The 15968-nt window shown below is 38.8% G+C and overlaps 1 protein-coding gene across 1 annotated transcript in view; it reads left to right on the forward strand.

Moving 5' to 3' along the window:
• Positions 1-15968, forward strand: part of SPOCK3 (SPARC (osteonectin), cwcv and kazal like domains proteoglycan 3) — a 163213-nt gene that overhangs the window by 91925 nt on the left and 55320 nt on the right. The window contains exons 5-6 of the mRNA XM_070948112.1: positions 1996-2122; positions 13306-13420. Coding sequence (XP_070804213.1) covers positions 1996-2122; positions 13306-13420 — 242 coding nt within the window. The remainder of the gene's footprint in view (positions 1-1995; positions 2123-13305; positions 13421-15968) is intronic.

The following is a 15968-nucleotide window of genomic DNA, read 5'->3' on the forward strand; positions in this document are numbered from 1 at the left end:
AACAACTAGCACATATGTGCAAGGGGAACCTTTACCTTTAGTATTGGATAAAAGTAGAAATAACATTCCCAAACATTGTTTGATGATTCTTTCTAAAGGTTTTGTGAATTGCTGAGAGAATTGTGATTACTGGTGATATAGAAATATAATTATTAAAGGAATGTAATCCTGATAGCTTCAAGCTAATATAGAAGGCATGGAAGAAATGAAAAAAAAAGTTGATTTAATTAAAAAGATATTTAAATATATGTTTTTAACATTCATTGTGATATATATTTTATCTAAAAAATGTTAATTTTTCCCCAAATGCTTAGTTAAAAGAGAGGGAGAAGAATTCTATGTAATGATACAAAAGTTGTCACTGTAACTTTAATTATTTGCAAAAATAAGAAATAACAGGGATTTAGCTGACATGAAATGGATTAATTGTGCTGTTACTGCCTTCTAATTATCCCATAGTGAGACAGATGTTTTACTCCTCGAACAGCGGAGAGGAGACACTACTCAAGTCCAGATAAACAGTTTGCCAAATTGTAAGATGGTTTTGAACATTATGGAAAACAGGAGAGCTGTAGCTAAATTTAATTGGCTTGTTCAGTTTAATACATGATGTATATCCATTGTGCAGCCTTCTGCTAGTGTCTGCTGCTTTATCTCAGTAATAGGAAATGAAATATTTTCCACAGAAACATTTTTGAAATGGGAACTTTTCCATTACCTTTATCTTGTGAAAATGTTTTAGAAAATGCATGGTTTCATAAAACGAATTGGTCATAGAATTAAGAAAGAAGCATCATGAATCAACAAGGCAAATCAGACATGGCATATTTTGTCTTAAGAAGCTCAGATATATGCACGCCAAAGGAATACATACTTCATTCTTCTGTTCTTTTTTTATTTCTTCTTTATACGTTGAAATTCAACACTTATTAGATTAATCAACTATCAAATGCGTAGCAAAGTTTTAAACCATTGTTTTGAAATTGATTTCATTTTGTAATTTGTTCTATTCCTGTTACTTCGATAAGCTTTAAGAAAGAAGAAGAAGTGGAGAATTATGACCAGTTAAGATTAGAACTTAATTTTAACATACATGGCTTGTTCATAATTTATTGATTAGAATGCTTAGTCTGTTGTTGGTTGACTCTACAGTAATCATTTTATTCTCTCTTAAATATTAGTTTATATTGGTAGCTTTCATAATGATTCATATATTTCACTTTCTAATCTGAATTTGCATAGTCTTTCTCGGAGTATGAACAATAGATCCTTAATAAAAATCATCTCGCTTTCTTAGAGGTGTTCCAGGATCCTCAAATATAAATAGTTTTGCTAGAATATCAAGACATACAGACTTTGTTGATAAATTGGGCCAAGGTCTGTGTTTTTATAATCAAACTGGAACAACATAATAAACACAATGGTTGTGGTTATGCAACATGTTAAATAGTGTTATTCAGTCCTGACAATGATTGATCTTTCTTATAGAGTTGTAAATATTTCTCCGCGGTAGCCAAGATATTAATATAAGATGCAAATATTAGTTTAAATTAACGAAGAAAGTGGCATAGTTTTCAAATAATAGTAAGCTACAGTGCGATTTATTGTTTGGATGTAATGTAGTGGATAAACCCATCATTAACCTAGTTTCATGTAGTTAATCAAACTGGTTTAATAAATGTTTTTTCAAGGTATCAAATCATATTTTAATATGGGTTGTTTTCTAAAAAATGCTGTTTAGAGCAGACAAAGGAGCTATAAGACAAAAAAAGTATGGAGTTTCCATCAAGATTTGGATCTGGCTTCATTTACTCTTGTTCCACCATGTGACTTGTGTTCGCTCTTCTGTTACCCTCAATAGATAACAGAAAAATGGCTCATCATTGCATTAATTACGAAAAATCACTGTGACCTATTCAACAAACTGTGGTTTAATATAAAATACTTCTCTGGTCCCCTTTTCATACATTTCTTACCTGATTTGATTTCTTTCAGGATGAAAGAAGCTGGTTTAAGCCATAAACAATGGAGAGTTGGTTCTCTTTCATCAAAATGCAAACAGTGTCCTGTAATTTATACCAATCCAGTTTGTGGATCAGATGGTCACACATATTCTTCTCAGGTAAGCCAATGAATAGACTTGTTATCTATTCTGTGCAATATATATAGCATTATACTGTCAAACATTGTATGGTTTGTTCAGTTTAAATAACTATATAAACCTGTTTAAATCTATACAATTGAACTGACATAATATCACAGCCTTGTTGCTCAGTGGTTCTTTTTTTTTTTTCATCCTATAAATCCCACAAAGACTTACAGCTGTTGTTGACTGGCTGTTTTCCCCCCTGAGCTGCTCTGGTATTTTGACACAGATAAGAAGGCAGGGAAGTTAGCCAGCGTTCAGTGATTGATTGCTGGCTAGAGCCTTACCCTGGAATTTGAACAGAAAGGGACACTGAGCTAGACTTCTGGGAGATGTAATTTTCAGCAGAAGCAGTTAAATCAGAGTGCTTGGGACTCCAGCAGCTCAGAGCGAGAAAGGAAGAGGCAGCCTTGGGAGAAGGGGATTGGAGAAGAAGTTATAAAAGGGGAGGAAAAGGTTGTTAGGTGAGAATGCTGGATTCACGGGAGGGGGGGGAGAGACTTGGTCCGAGGAAAAAGGTGTGTGTGTGACAATTCTAGCCTAAGGCAAAGACTTGGAGTGACTGCATCCTTGATTCAGGATGGAGTTTCTGGGCCATTGTCCCCTGGCTGGAGAGGTGGACCCATAGGCCTTTTGCTGGGCCGTCAAAGGACACGTCCATAAATCAACAACATTAATGAGGCACCATTTGGCCAAAGGACAGCTTCTGGGACCTATGTGTGTGTTTTATTTAAGGGTTCCAACAGAAGCAAGATGGATGACAAACAAATTTAATACATTAAAATAAAATAAAAAATAAGAATCACGATACTGGGTAATTCTATTTATTACTATTTTAAAAGTTTTCTTAAGTATTACCAGGAAAAATTAAATATAATTGAAACAGTGTAAAGCAAAGTGAAATAAAGTCGAGTCACAGATTTTGATATTAATTTTTACACTAAAATATTATTATTACCAGATTTCCATTGTTCATTTGACATCTCAAATACTCAATTGAATACATAGGGCAGGGAGATTAATCTGTTTCACATTTATATACTTGTGTGTGTGTATGCATGCATATGTACAGATACAGATATAATTAGCTATATTTTCACAACTTTTTTTTCCTTTCATGGTGAAAGATAAATCCTGTTACCATGTTTCTCCGAAAATAAGACCTCCCTGGATAATAAGCCCTCCCCTAAAAATAAGCCCTCCCCGAAAATATTTAAATGCATGTACAGCCAGTCCCCGCCATTTCCACTGGTTAGGATTAGGGAGACAGAGCTGGAATCAGGTAACATGGCAAGAGGATCCCTGTCTTGCTCCACACGCCCCAAAATAATAAGACCTCCCCAAAAATAAGGCCCACTGCTTATTTCAGGGTTCAAAATAAAATAAGACAGGGTCTTATTTTTGGGAAAACCTGGTAGCATGAAAAGGTTATATTTCATAGCCAAAAGACATGTCAAACATATACTTAGATTATCCACATTTAATCACATGGAAATTATCATTTTGATTTTGTATCTGAACCAGGGGTGGGTTCTAAATTTTTTTTACTACCAGTTCTGTGGGTGGGGCTTATTTTGTGGGCGGGGCTTGGTAGGGAGGTAATGTGACTGGGTGGGCGTGGCCAACATTTTTTTTAACTTTTAAAAGCATTTTTTCTACAACCTTAAGAGGTTGCAGAAAAAAATGCTTTTAAAAGCCTCTGATGATCAGGCAGCTCAGCTGGGAGCGCCAGAGGCTTTTAAAGGCATTTTTTTTTCAAACAACCACTTCGGCTGAAGAAAAAATGCTTTTAAAAGCCTCTGACGATCCCAGCTGAGACACACAATCATCCGAGGCTTTTTTTTTTACTTTTAAAAGCATTTTTTCAGCCGAAGCAGTTGTAGAAAAAATGCTTTGAAAAGTAAAAAAAAAAAAAAAGCCTCTGATGAGGTGGGCGGTAAGCGAGCGGTGACCGGGTCGGGGACCAATTCGGGGGTGTGGCCAGCCAGTGTTATTACTGGTTCTCTGAACTGCTACAAATTTATACTATTGGTTCTTGCGAACCGGGAGCAACCCACCACTGATCTGAACTAAGTTGTAGATAGCAGTATCATTTTTTTTTTCTTGCTTGGGTTGGAATAGCAAGTTTTTAGGGATTTCTTTTCCAAGCAATCCAGCAACATATGAACATTGCCTTCTCAATGAGGCAAGCTGAACATTTCTTTCCATTAGTGAAAGCTTCTCACAGAAAGTGCCTCCAGCTTATTTTCAGAGAATTCCATTTCCCTGTTGTTGTTATCTACTCAGTTTAAAGTGTATTTTATTCCATGTCATATTTTCACAGGAATGGAGGGGCATCAGGGAGGGAGGGAAGAAGAGTGCTTTACATTACAGTTCCACATATTCACATTCTAATTCTGAATTAGACATGAAAGCCTGAGTTACTTTAGACCAGTGATGGGATTCAAATAATTTAACTGGTTCTCTGCCCTAATGATCAGATGGGTGGGCGTGGCCATGGTGGGCGTAGTTAAGGGGTGTGACAGGCAGCACTCGGCCTCCTGCACCCCCCTGGGAGCAAAACACGGGCCATGGTAGGATGTGCTGCCCCTGCACCCCATTTTGGGCCTTGTAGCATCCTGGGAGCAAACATGGGCCACGGGGGGGGGGGGGAGCGCTGCACACACACACTCCCTTGTGCCCTGTTTTGGGTCAAGTAGGTCTCCTTGCACTTACCTGGGAGCCAAAATTGGGTGCATGGGGACTTCGGGGACAGGAGGGGTGGGGCCAGCCAGCAATTTAACTACCGGTTCACCCGAACTGGCTGAATCCCACCACTGCTTTAGACCAGTCACACTCTCTCAGCCCAACTCACCTCACAGGGTTGTTGCTATGGAGAAAACAGAAGCGAAAGGAGTATTAGGTATACTTTCTGCCTTACATTATTTACAAAGTAATAAAGGCAGAATAAAAAGTAAAATACATTATTCTGAAAAATTCTCCTGTGTTTATGCAAAATTGCTGACAATCTTTAGTCTAAAATGAATAATGCTTTATATGGTTCCTCCTACCAGAATGTCATACAAACGCAGAATTGTATGAGCTTATTCTTATTGCTTTATATGTTGTCCAGTAATACAGATGACCAATATTGAAATTATAATCATCATGGAAATGAATAGAAAATGATTATTCTTAAATTGTGCTCCCTGAAGACTTTTATTTCACTCTAATCAATGCAAATGGGTGACTGGGGAGAAAGGAGGGTATGTTAGAGAAAACATAGTAATATGAAATGTTTAGAGTAACCTTAAGTTATTTTTTTTGCAATAACTAAATATAATAGTATATATTTTTAAAAGTACTTGCTGCTTGTTTCTCTATCCTATTAAAGACGGGGTCATTTGGAGGCAGTCTTTCAAATTGCACATTGTATTATACAAATGCAGGATTATTTTGAAGGGTAATCAGTGTTCAAATTTCCAGAAAAGATATATAAACTTTGTTTAAAATTAAAAAAAAAATTGTGCTTTGTATGGTTTAGCTACTTCGCTTTATTTTCAGCATGTCAGGATGATTTCTGCAAATTATACAATGCATTTTTGAGAAAATATCAAGATCTGCACTACTGCTATAGAAGTAAAATAAATGCTTAATAGTATAATATCATCTTCCTTATAACATTTATTCTAGAATTTTTGTGATACTAAAAATAGCAATATGCCTCTTCACAGTGCTTTACAGCACTCTCTAAGCAGTTTACAGAGTCAGCATATTGTCCCCAACAATCTGGATCCTCATTTTACTGACCTTGGAAGAATGGAAGGCTGAGTCAACCTTGAGCCAGTCGGGATCGAACTGCTGGCAGTCGGTGGCCAGCAGAATTAGCCTACAATAATACTTCATTCTAAACACTGCGCCATCACGACTTTTCTGATAGTCTAATCAAAGTACAGTAGGAATTATAATTGGATGATTTTTTTTTAATGGTCAGAAATTATGTAGACTACTTACTAAACTTAGTGCAGTAGTATTATGCTTAGTCTAATTTCTGTAATTTATGCTTAAATTTCATCAGTCTTTCACTAATTTTCCTTTTAGTCTGCCATTCAAATCACACTGTTCACACTGTACATGTGAAGGCTGGAAAATATGTTGTATGAAAATTAAATAATTTAGTATTATCTATGTGTTTCTTAAAACAAGTATACTCTGTCTTTCTCTATGAGGAGTGGGACTGAGGAGTGGTTTTGTTGATGGCTGATTGACAAGTCCTGGGAATCGAAGCAGAGGGGTTTTTTTGTCAGAAAGATAGGGCTTCTAAAACCAGAGCCAGAAAAACAAGTATCCAAAGATTTAGCTATTTTGTTGCTGGCTTTTGCCACTCAAAATTGTATATTAGCATTATTACACTGCTGTAAATTATGATTATAATTGTTATGGACTATAGGCAGCTGTCAATTCATGGTTCCGGGAAGGATATTACCCTTCTGTCTATCTGGCTAGTGACATCCTTGCCTTCCTTATTTTTAATGTTGAAATAGTGATTCTTTTGTTTATTCTGTTACTTTCAAAAGGTTTTGCCAGAATCTTTGTAGTTTAGTGGCACTGAAGTGATATTCATTTAAAGGAAGAGGGTTGTTACACCACCCTTTCCAATAGGGTGCCTCTAAGAGATGTTGCTTAAGAGACGTGATGGCTCATTGGCTAAGACACTGAGCTTGTCGATCGAAAGGTCGGTAGTTTAGTGGTTCGAATCCCTAGTGCCACATAATGGGGTGAGCTGCCGTTACTTGTTCCAGCTTCTGCCAAACTAGCAGTTTGAAAGCACGTAAAAAATGCAAGTAAAAAAATTGGGACCACCTTTGGTGGGAAGGTAACAGCACTCCGTGCGCCTTTGGTGTTTAATCATGCCGGCCACATGACCATGGTTCTTTAGCTTTGAAACCAGGAGATGAGCACCACCCCTAGAGTCGGGAACAACTAGCACATATGTGTGAGGGGAACCTTTACCTATTTATACCATGTTCTTTCAGACTTTGAAATATATTTTAACCCATGCAAACCTATTTGCCACTAATTTTATTTCTTATGCAACCTGGCTTTTGAGACTTAGTTTACAGTCAGATACCAAAACATAGTTTTGTTTATGCATTTTCACGATCACTGATCATAAGAGATTTGACCAAATAATAGTCTTTTTGTCTATTTTTCAAAAAGATGAATGTGAAAACAATAACATATAATTTCATGTTTAAATAAGCATATATCCCTTAAATGTTTGATAAATGAGCTCGTAATAACAGAGATTGTAAAAGAGTATATAAGGAATCATTTGAATAAGCAGTAAGTTTTGTAATGGATTTTTCAGTACTACATACTGTTGACAAAATAAAGAAAATGTAGCATCCAATGTTAATGATTTTTTTTTATGTTTAAAAATCTTATTGTTTAACATCCAAGAAAAAAGGTCAGAAAACCAAAATATGACTACCTCCCCAAACTGTTTATGAAATGTTTCATTTATGTGAACTGTAATTTAAATACATATTCATAATTTAAACAAGATTAAAGGACTGAATTAATGTAGGAATAACGAATAGAAAAAAGAGAAAGTATTGTAAATATCCTGCATCAGGGGTGGGTTCTACTTACCTTTACTACCGGTTCACAACAGTTGCGCGCATGCACTTTCTTGTGTGCATGTGCATTTCTGCGCATGCTCAGAACCTTCTGCACATGCACAGATCGTCCACAATGATGTCATGGTGGGTGGGTGGAGCCTCCCGCCACTTTTACTACCAGTTTGCAAGAACTGGACCAAACCGGGAGCAACCCACCACTGTCTTGTATACAGTGATGTCCCATAATAAAAAAGGCAACCCTTGGTTTCTGTAGCACTTAGTTTAATTCATTTTTAGACAAATAAATTTCCAAACTTTAGAGAACATTCAGGCTGTTAAAGGTCCTATTGAAGAAAATGAAATAAGATTGTTCAGTTATCAGTTTTTGACCTAACAGCAACTCTTCCCTTCTTCAGTAACCTATAGCAACTCTGCAGTGCATTAAAAAGCAAGTCACAAACTCAGTTTTAGAATGCATTATATGCTTGTGTTTATTTTCTTAATATAATTTTAATGTTTGTATATTCAATTAAGCATTGCTTTAAAGTTCAAGCATTGTTTTAAAATATGCTGAACCAAGATAATGTTGTTTTGTTACTAACGGGATGGGCTTTTATGACTTTAATGCTAATGGGAATAAATCTGTTGTCATCAAGGTTAGATCTCAATATTAAATTCAGTTCCTTAGGCTCCACTGTTTTCCTCATCTGCATCTTATCATTAATTATATTGCCGTTAATTATCTGTTTTCCAGGACAATCTGGCTCTTCATGTCTTCCAAAGGCATACCCATTACCACTATAACTAATTCTATCCATTTAACTGCTGCTTCTCCTCATCTTCTTTTTCCTTATACTTCCCCAAACTTATAGATTTTGCCAGAGAGCTGGGTCTATATTACGCAGAACAGAGGTGGGCTTCAAAAATTTTAGCAAGGGGTTCTCTGCCCGGTTGCTGCTGGGTGGGCGTGGCCATGGTGGGCGTGGCCTAGTCGCCTCCTGCACCATGGTGGTGGGGGGGCATTTTTTACCTCCCTGGGCTCCAGAGGCTTTCCTTGAGCTTCTGGGAGGGTAAAAATGGCCTCCCCAGGCTCTGGAGGCCGGAAATGGGACTGTTTCTGGCCTTCACAAACTTCCGGGAGGCCTATTTTTCACCCTCCCCGATCCTCTGCGCACAGCCTACACTTACCTGCATCCAAAATAGACTACATGGGGGCTCCTGGGAGGGTGGGCAGGGCCAGCCAGGAGTGGGATTTGGGGGTTCTCCGAACTGCACAGAATCTTAGCTGACATAGAATCTGGAATGTCAAATTGCTTCATTTTTCATTTCTTAATAATTTAAAGCAGGGTTCCCCAACCCACGGGCTGCAGCCCACTACCAGGCCTTGAGCCTTTCGTAATCGGGCTGCAGAAGTGGCAGCAAAGCGCATACATGTGCGCTCTATTTCCTCATACGACAAACCCACCACACATGTGTTCTTTTGGCCTGTAGTAGGTTCAGATCAGGGGTGAGTTCTACTTACCTTTACTACCGGTTCGCAACAGGAGCTTTGCGCTTGTGCAGATCATCAATTATGACGTCCGGGTGGGTGGGTGGAGCCTCCCACCGCTTTTACTACCAATTCTAAAGAACTGGACAGAACCGGGAGCAACCCACCACTGGTTCAGAGGTTGCCATAATAAAAAAGGAAATTTTATGTACCTGCCCCTGAGCAATGTCCTGTTAATTCACATGATGTCCCGTAATATCCTTTTCACATTTTTTTCTTATTAGCAGGTTCATCTTGGATGCATCAGTTGGAGAATCCTTTATGCATCATCTGATCTTGGAAACCATTTTTCCCCTATGTTTTTCTCCACCATGAAATCCTAGTATTTCATTTAAAAAAAAACTGAAGATTTCTAAGATTCTTTCAAACACAAAGAGAATTGGAATGTAAAGAGAACTTTAAATTTCACTCCAGTAACATGTCAGAAATAATAGCTGCACGGATTTCATTGTGGGGAAAAAATGAGGAGAAAGGATATGTTTGCCACCTTAAGCTATTTGTAAAAATAATAAAGATGGGATACAAACAAATAAAATAACTAGATTCAAAACATATTTATTTATTTATTTGTTTGTTTGTTTGGTTTGTTTGTTTGTTTTGTTCAATTTATATGCCGCCCTTTTTCCGGAGACTCAGGGCGGCTTATAATGCGTTAAGCAATAGCCTTCATACTTTTGAACAGGGTGGATTTGATTTAAATCAAGTTGATTTAAATCACGATTTAAATCATGATTTAAATCACTAGTAAAAAGGCTTGATTTAAATCAACTCGATTTAAATCATAATTTTTAAAGAGCAACTGTCATCTCTGCTACTCCTTTGACCCACTGTTGACTCACCGATAGTCCCAGTGTTGCAGAATATACAGCCTCATGCTACATAACTAAGCTCCATTTCATGCTGAATAAACTAAATTATTTATGTATCTTAAATAGAAAACTATCTTACAATAGATTTTTACCCCAAAAGTTTTTTTATTAAAATAAATTCGATAAAAATAAAAAAAAATCCGATTTAAATCAAAAAAATCTGATTTAAATTTTAAAAAATCTGATTTTTTTGATTTTTATCCACCCTGCTTTTGTATATACCTGCTTAGTAGGGCTTTCGGCGCCCCCTCTAAGCGGTGTTCTTTTTTATACAAAGTCAGCTTATTGCTCCCACAAACCGGGTCCTCCTTTTACCTACCTCGAAAGGATGGAAGGCTGAGTCAACCTTGAGCCTGGTGAGATTTGAACTTGCAGTAATTGCAGGCAGCTGGTGTTACTTAACAGTGCTTTAGTCTGCTGCGCCACCAAGGCTCTTTATATTTTGTCTCCCAATTAATCCAATTGTTGGATCTAAATGCTATGGCAAGCAGAACACCACTGATGTTGACATTTCAATTATCATTTCCTAAAACACTTCCCTCATATATAGATGTAGGGTCATATACTTGCAGTTCTTTAACTTACCCATGTAGATTAACTGGAGGGATCATTTCCTTTGCACTGAGAGCTTGTAGAGGCTTCTAAAAAGTTTAATACAACATAATGTTGATTATCAAGTAGTTCATGTATACAGATGGATCTTCTTTTTCTCTCATATTCTGTAGACGGTGGTGCTGATATTTATGCATGGATTTAATATTACCAAAATTTACTAATGTCCATAGTGAAAAAATGTAAAAGTTCACAAAACAGTTTTTTACCCAAAGCAGCAAATAATATGCTTTGATTAATATGATTATGTACAAATCTTTCGATAATACTAATGAGCATGCCCTTTATGTGATATTTCAGCTCACTTACAACTTTATAAATATTTCAACTTTAGATAATTGAGTAAATTGGTCTTGATAAATTAGCAATGCAATCAGTGGGTGTTGTTTAAGAAATGGTACAGCATCAAGAAGTCAAATTATAATAACCATTATAGTATGATACATATTTCATAAATGAGTCACTAACAAATGTAGTAGAGAAGAAAAAGAATAATTGAACTTCTTGAATAAAATTCACAATGCTTACTCTAATAAACTATTAATTATAAGTATTGCAGGCTATTTCCGCCAATTGCCAGCAGTTCAATTTTCACTGGGTCAGGGTTGTCTCAACCTTACATCCTTCCAAGGTTGGTAAAATCAGGACCAAAAGTGTTGGATGCAATGTACTGACTTTATAAAATGCATAGAGAAGGCTGTAAAGCACTGTGAAATGGTATATAAGTCAGTGCTATTGCTATAGCAAAGCTATAGAATATTTGTTGCATATTTTTTCATGTTGCACCAAAATGGATCCAAATTTTAAACTCTTTTGAAATATTCTTCTATATTAGAGGTTGATATTAGTCTATAAGAAAACAAGTGCCTTTATATTTGAAAAAAATATCATACCCCCAACTCAGGTCTCAGTATTATGTTTGTTGTTCTATTAGCATCTCATTGGTTATTCTTATTCCCGTTGAAGGAAGTTGTGGCAAGAAATAAGCAGTCCAAATCATTAGCTTTTGTAATAGTTGTAATGACTGATTAGTCAAAAACATATTACATATTCAGTGAACACAGAAATACTATGACAATCTAAAAGGCAATAAAATAGACTATGATACTATCTACTGCATGTTTCACTAATCCAAACTGCTTTGCTTTCTTAACAGGTCAGCCCTTTTATCTTGGAGTGAGATGCTCCAATTCAATTTAAATAAAAAATAGCTAAAAGTATTATCATTTGCATTGTTGTATATTAAGGATTGTTCCACATGCTATAAACAAAAAATTATTAGTTTGAATATCATTTTCCTATGAATGTATATCTAGAGTTATAGACAAGCCATTTTGTCATCCTAACCCCTCAATTACATCTTCTGTTTGAGGCTAAAACTGAGTTACTGTTTAATGATTGTTTAATGTTTGTTTAATTATTTAATGATTGTGAAAATTGACATAGTGCAAGTGAGATGTTTTATATGTGATTTTTCTACATGCATGCTGTATCCTATTTTATGTACTCCCCAAAAACACATTTTCAGACCGATGGAACCACAGTGAAACATGCTAAAACTGATATTTCCAAAGGGAAGAAAAAACTCTGACATAATAGGCTAGACTTTAAACTGCTAAAATGTATGGATTCATTAATTTTTTAAAAAAAAATCAAGAATCAGTAGAGCATTCAAACAGAACTCATTATTTGATTAAATCTATATAAAATGTAGGAGAAGAAAGAAAATACAGGGAATAGGAAGATTATTCAGGTTATAGATGAGAGCTGGTATCAAATAAATTGAGAAGTCAGGAAGACAGATGCTGCTTAATTGGGGTTATACGGCATTTTCTAATTTTGGCAATTTTCAGATGTGTGAACTTCAGCTCCCAGAATTTTCAGCACAGCCAAGAGTTACAATTTGTCTTTAGGTAACAACACAGTTACCTGAGTAATGAGGTGGCTTACCTGTACTACTATGAGATAGAGTTAAAGCCTGTTCCTTATCACATTTTAATCTGGGTTAATGGCTTCACACCATCATTCTCCTTGGTGTTGGTTTTATGCTTATTTTCTGTAAACCTCTGGGATTCACCAAGTTAATTAGTTGCGAAATAAATAAGTAAACATGTAAATAAATGGTAAATTCCAGCTACCTGAAAAACATTTAGTGAAGTGCAATTTACATTATGTTTGTTTATTATAAGGATTAATATCCTTGGTGGCGCAGCAGACTAAAGTGCTGTTAAGTAGCACCAGCTGCCTGCAATTACTGCAAGTTCAAATCTCACCAGGCTCAAGGTTGACTCAGCCTTCCATCCTTTCGAGGTAGGTAAAATGAGGACCCGGATTGTGGGAGCAATAAGCTGACTTTGTATAAAAAAGAACACCGCTTAGGGGGGCCCGAAAGCCCTACTAAGCAGGTATATACAAAAGTATGAAGGCTATTGCTTAACGCATTGTAAGCCGCCCTGAGTCTATGGAGAAGGGCGGCATATAAATCGAACCAATAAATAAATAATAAATATTATTTTTCTATTACAGTGCAAACTAGACTATCAAGCCTGTGCCTCAGGAAAACATATCTCAGCTAAGTGTGAAGGACGTTGTCCTTGCCTTTCAGAAAAGTCCACAAGTGCAGGCAGAAGTGATAAGAGAGGTAAGTTTTAATGTTTGTGTTAGATCTCTTAGTTACTTCAGCAATTGGTATGTCTGCAAATTAAAAAAAAAGAGAAGTAATTAATGGCTTAGTTCTCAACAGCTAAATGATTTTAAAGGACAGCGTATAAAGATAAATGTTACAAGTAAATGCCTAACTGTGTATACACCATTGCATAGACTGACCCACTGATCCCTCCTCCCTCACTTAGCCCTTCCCATAACCCCTCCTTACCTTGACTCCACCTCCTCCATATATAAAGGCTGTGCGCAGAAGTCCAGAACCAGTTCCAAATGAGTTTACCTGAATAGAAAGAAATTGAGTAAATAAATACATTGAACTCAAAGCCTATCGTGTCTGTGATTATTGGGCAAGATCCTTGGAAAAACTTACTTATCAAAAATGGCAGCAGAGGACGGTTATGCCCAATAAACAGAACCAAAATCGGAAATGGAAGGAAGGATGAACACAAGGTCCACCACCAGGCTGATGGCAGAGATGGAGGAACTGGACCAGACAAACAGAAGCGTGAGGCCAAAAGAAAGTGCAGCCAGGCACGCCAGAGACAGATCACCCGAGAGAGATGAACTGAAGGACACCATACAGAAAATGATAGAAGCCTCCATAAGCAAGGATGAACTCATCGCGAAGCTCCGGGACCTTCTAGATGACCAGGGAGCAGCGATGAGCCCCCAGGAACAAGACCACGAGGCTGCCAGACTGGTAAGACAGAGATACCCCCTGGCAGAGGCCCAAGAGCCAAACGGTTCCATTTTCGTGCCATGCTCCGGGCGGCCATCTTGGGATGGCCACCGACCAATAGGGAGCCAGGATTCAAATCCAATGGCGGGAAATGAAAGAAACCCCAGAACAAATGGGGGAACAGCCAAAGGCACCCCAGAAGGGACACACCAAGGCATCTGGAGCTCGCCTCCCGAGCTCGAAGCCAGAAAGACACCCGAGGCCCCAGCAGCCACGATAGGCCCTGCACGCAACCCCTTCACGCCAGCCATGCACCCCAGAGACACCGCCACGAACCGAGGGGGCTACGGGGGGGCCATCGATGATAGCACACCCCCCCAGATACTCCACACGATGACCAACCCCCACGAAGACAACCGCAGGGCACCAACTATGCTTGAATCATGCAAATGGCAGGACTCGAACCCAGCACCCGCAGCACCAAGCATAAGAGGCCTGAGGGGAAGAGGCCACACCTGCTACTCAACCCCCATGCGGCCTCCGCCCGGCCTACTCATGTGCCCAGGGACCAGCAATCAAGGATCGGGGCCCACCGCAGCCACCACGCCCCAGAACCCCAGAAGTCCTCGACTTACGACCGCCTCGCCTCCTCGACTCTCTCCAGCCCCCTGCATGGATCCGGACGCCCAGCGATGGATGCCTGCCTCCAGAGATGAAGCCGGACACCCCAGGAGTGAGATGGGACCCCCAACTGGAGGCCTAGGCCGAGGCCTAAGAGCAGCAACAGCCAGCTACTCCCCCATCGGCTACAGTAGCGAAATGGGCCTCGCACGTGCTCAGTTGGCTCCAGCAAGAAGAGAAGGAGGGAACATAAATCCAAGTCTGTGCAGAGCTGCAAACTGCATACCCAAGCCATATTGTGAGTTCCCTCACCTGAGACACCATGGGCAGCAACAGACTGTGAGTAATTCATCACACAACTCAGGGAATTTACCAGCTAACTTTCCCACTCTTAAATTAGACGGATCGAACCTCATGCAGTGGAATCACCAACTCCAGGTTTTATTTTTAAAAGAGGATCTATTGTTTTTAGTTGATGACCCCCCCACAAAACCTTGGACTTTAGAAACAGATTGCTTGCATCACAGGGCTTACTATTTAATTATAGCAAGTATCCCACCAGGTGTATACCCCAGCCTAAGCCATTATCTGACTGTGTCTGAGATACAGCAGAGAATATTTAATCTGTTCTATAGTAAAAGCGCTGCCACCACAGCAAGGATATCCAGGGAATTCCACTCTGCCAGGCATAAAGCGGGGACTCCCATGGGTGAACATATACTGAACCTGAATGCCACAAGGACTGAACTGATACAAAGGGGGGAGGATATATCCGAAGAGAGCATGAAGAGCATAGTCATCAACTCCCTGGACTCCAGCTGGGACAATTTTATAATGCAGCTGGATAGCATAGGCTTAGGCCACCTCACACTCGAGTCACTGACAAATAGGATAATAGCAGAAGATAGCTTAAGGAGGGACCGCTCCATCAGCCGCAGGGACAGCAGGCCAACTAAGAAAGTTGAGTTCCAAACTAGGAACCTAGACTACCCAGAATGCTTCACTTGTGGCTCAAAGAATCACTACAAACGGGATTGCCCAAGAAACTCAAGGGGAAGGGACCACACCTACCAAAGGGAAAGGGAAGGCAGGAAGCCAGGGCTCCCCGATAGATCCCCATCAGACAACAGATACAGGCGCAGAGACTCCCCCGACCCAAGGAACAGAAGGGGAAGTAGGGACAGCTCTAGGGAGAGCCGACCAGGGTCCATGTATGGGATCGGGG

The sequence above is a fragment of the Pituophis catenifer genome, unplaced genomic scaffold (assembly GCF_029215685.1).
Source record: "Pituophis catenifer annectens isolate HBS135680 unplaced genomic scaffold, rPitCat1.0.hap2 SCAF_8, whole genome shotgun sequence".
Lineage (NCBI taxonomy): Eukaryota > Metazoa > Chordata > Lepidosauria > Squamata > Colubridae > Pituophis > Pituophis catenifer.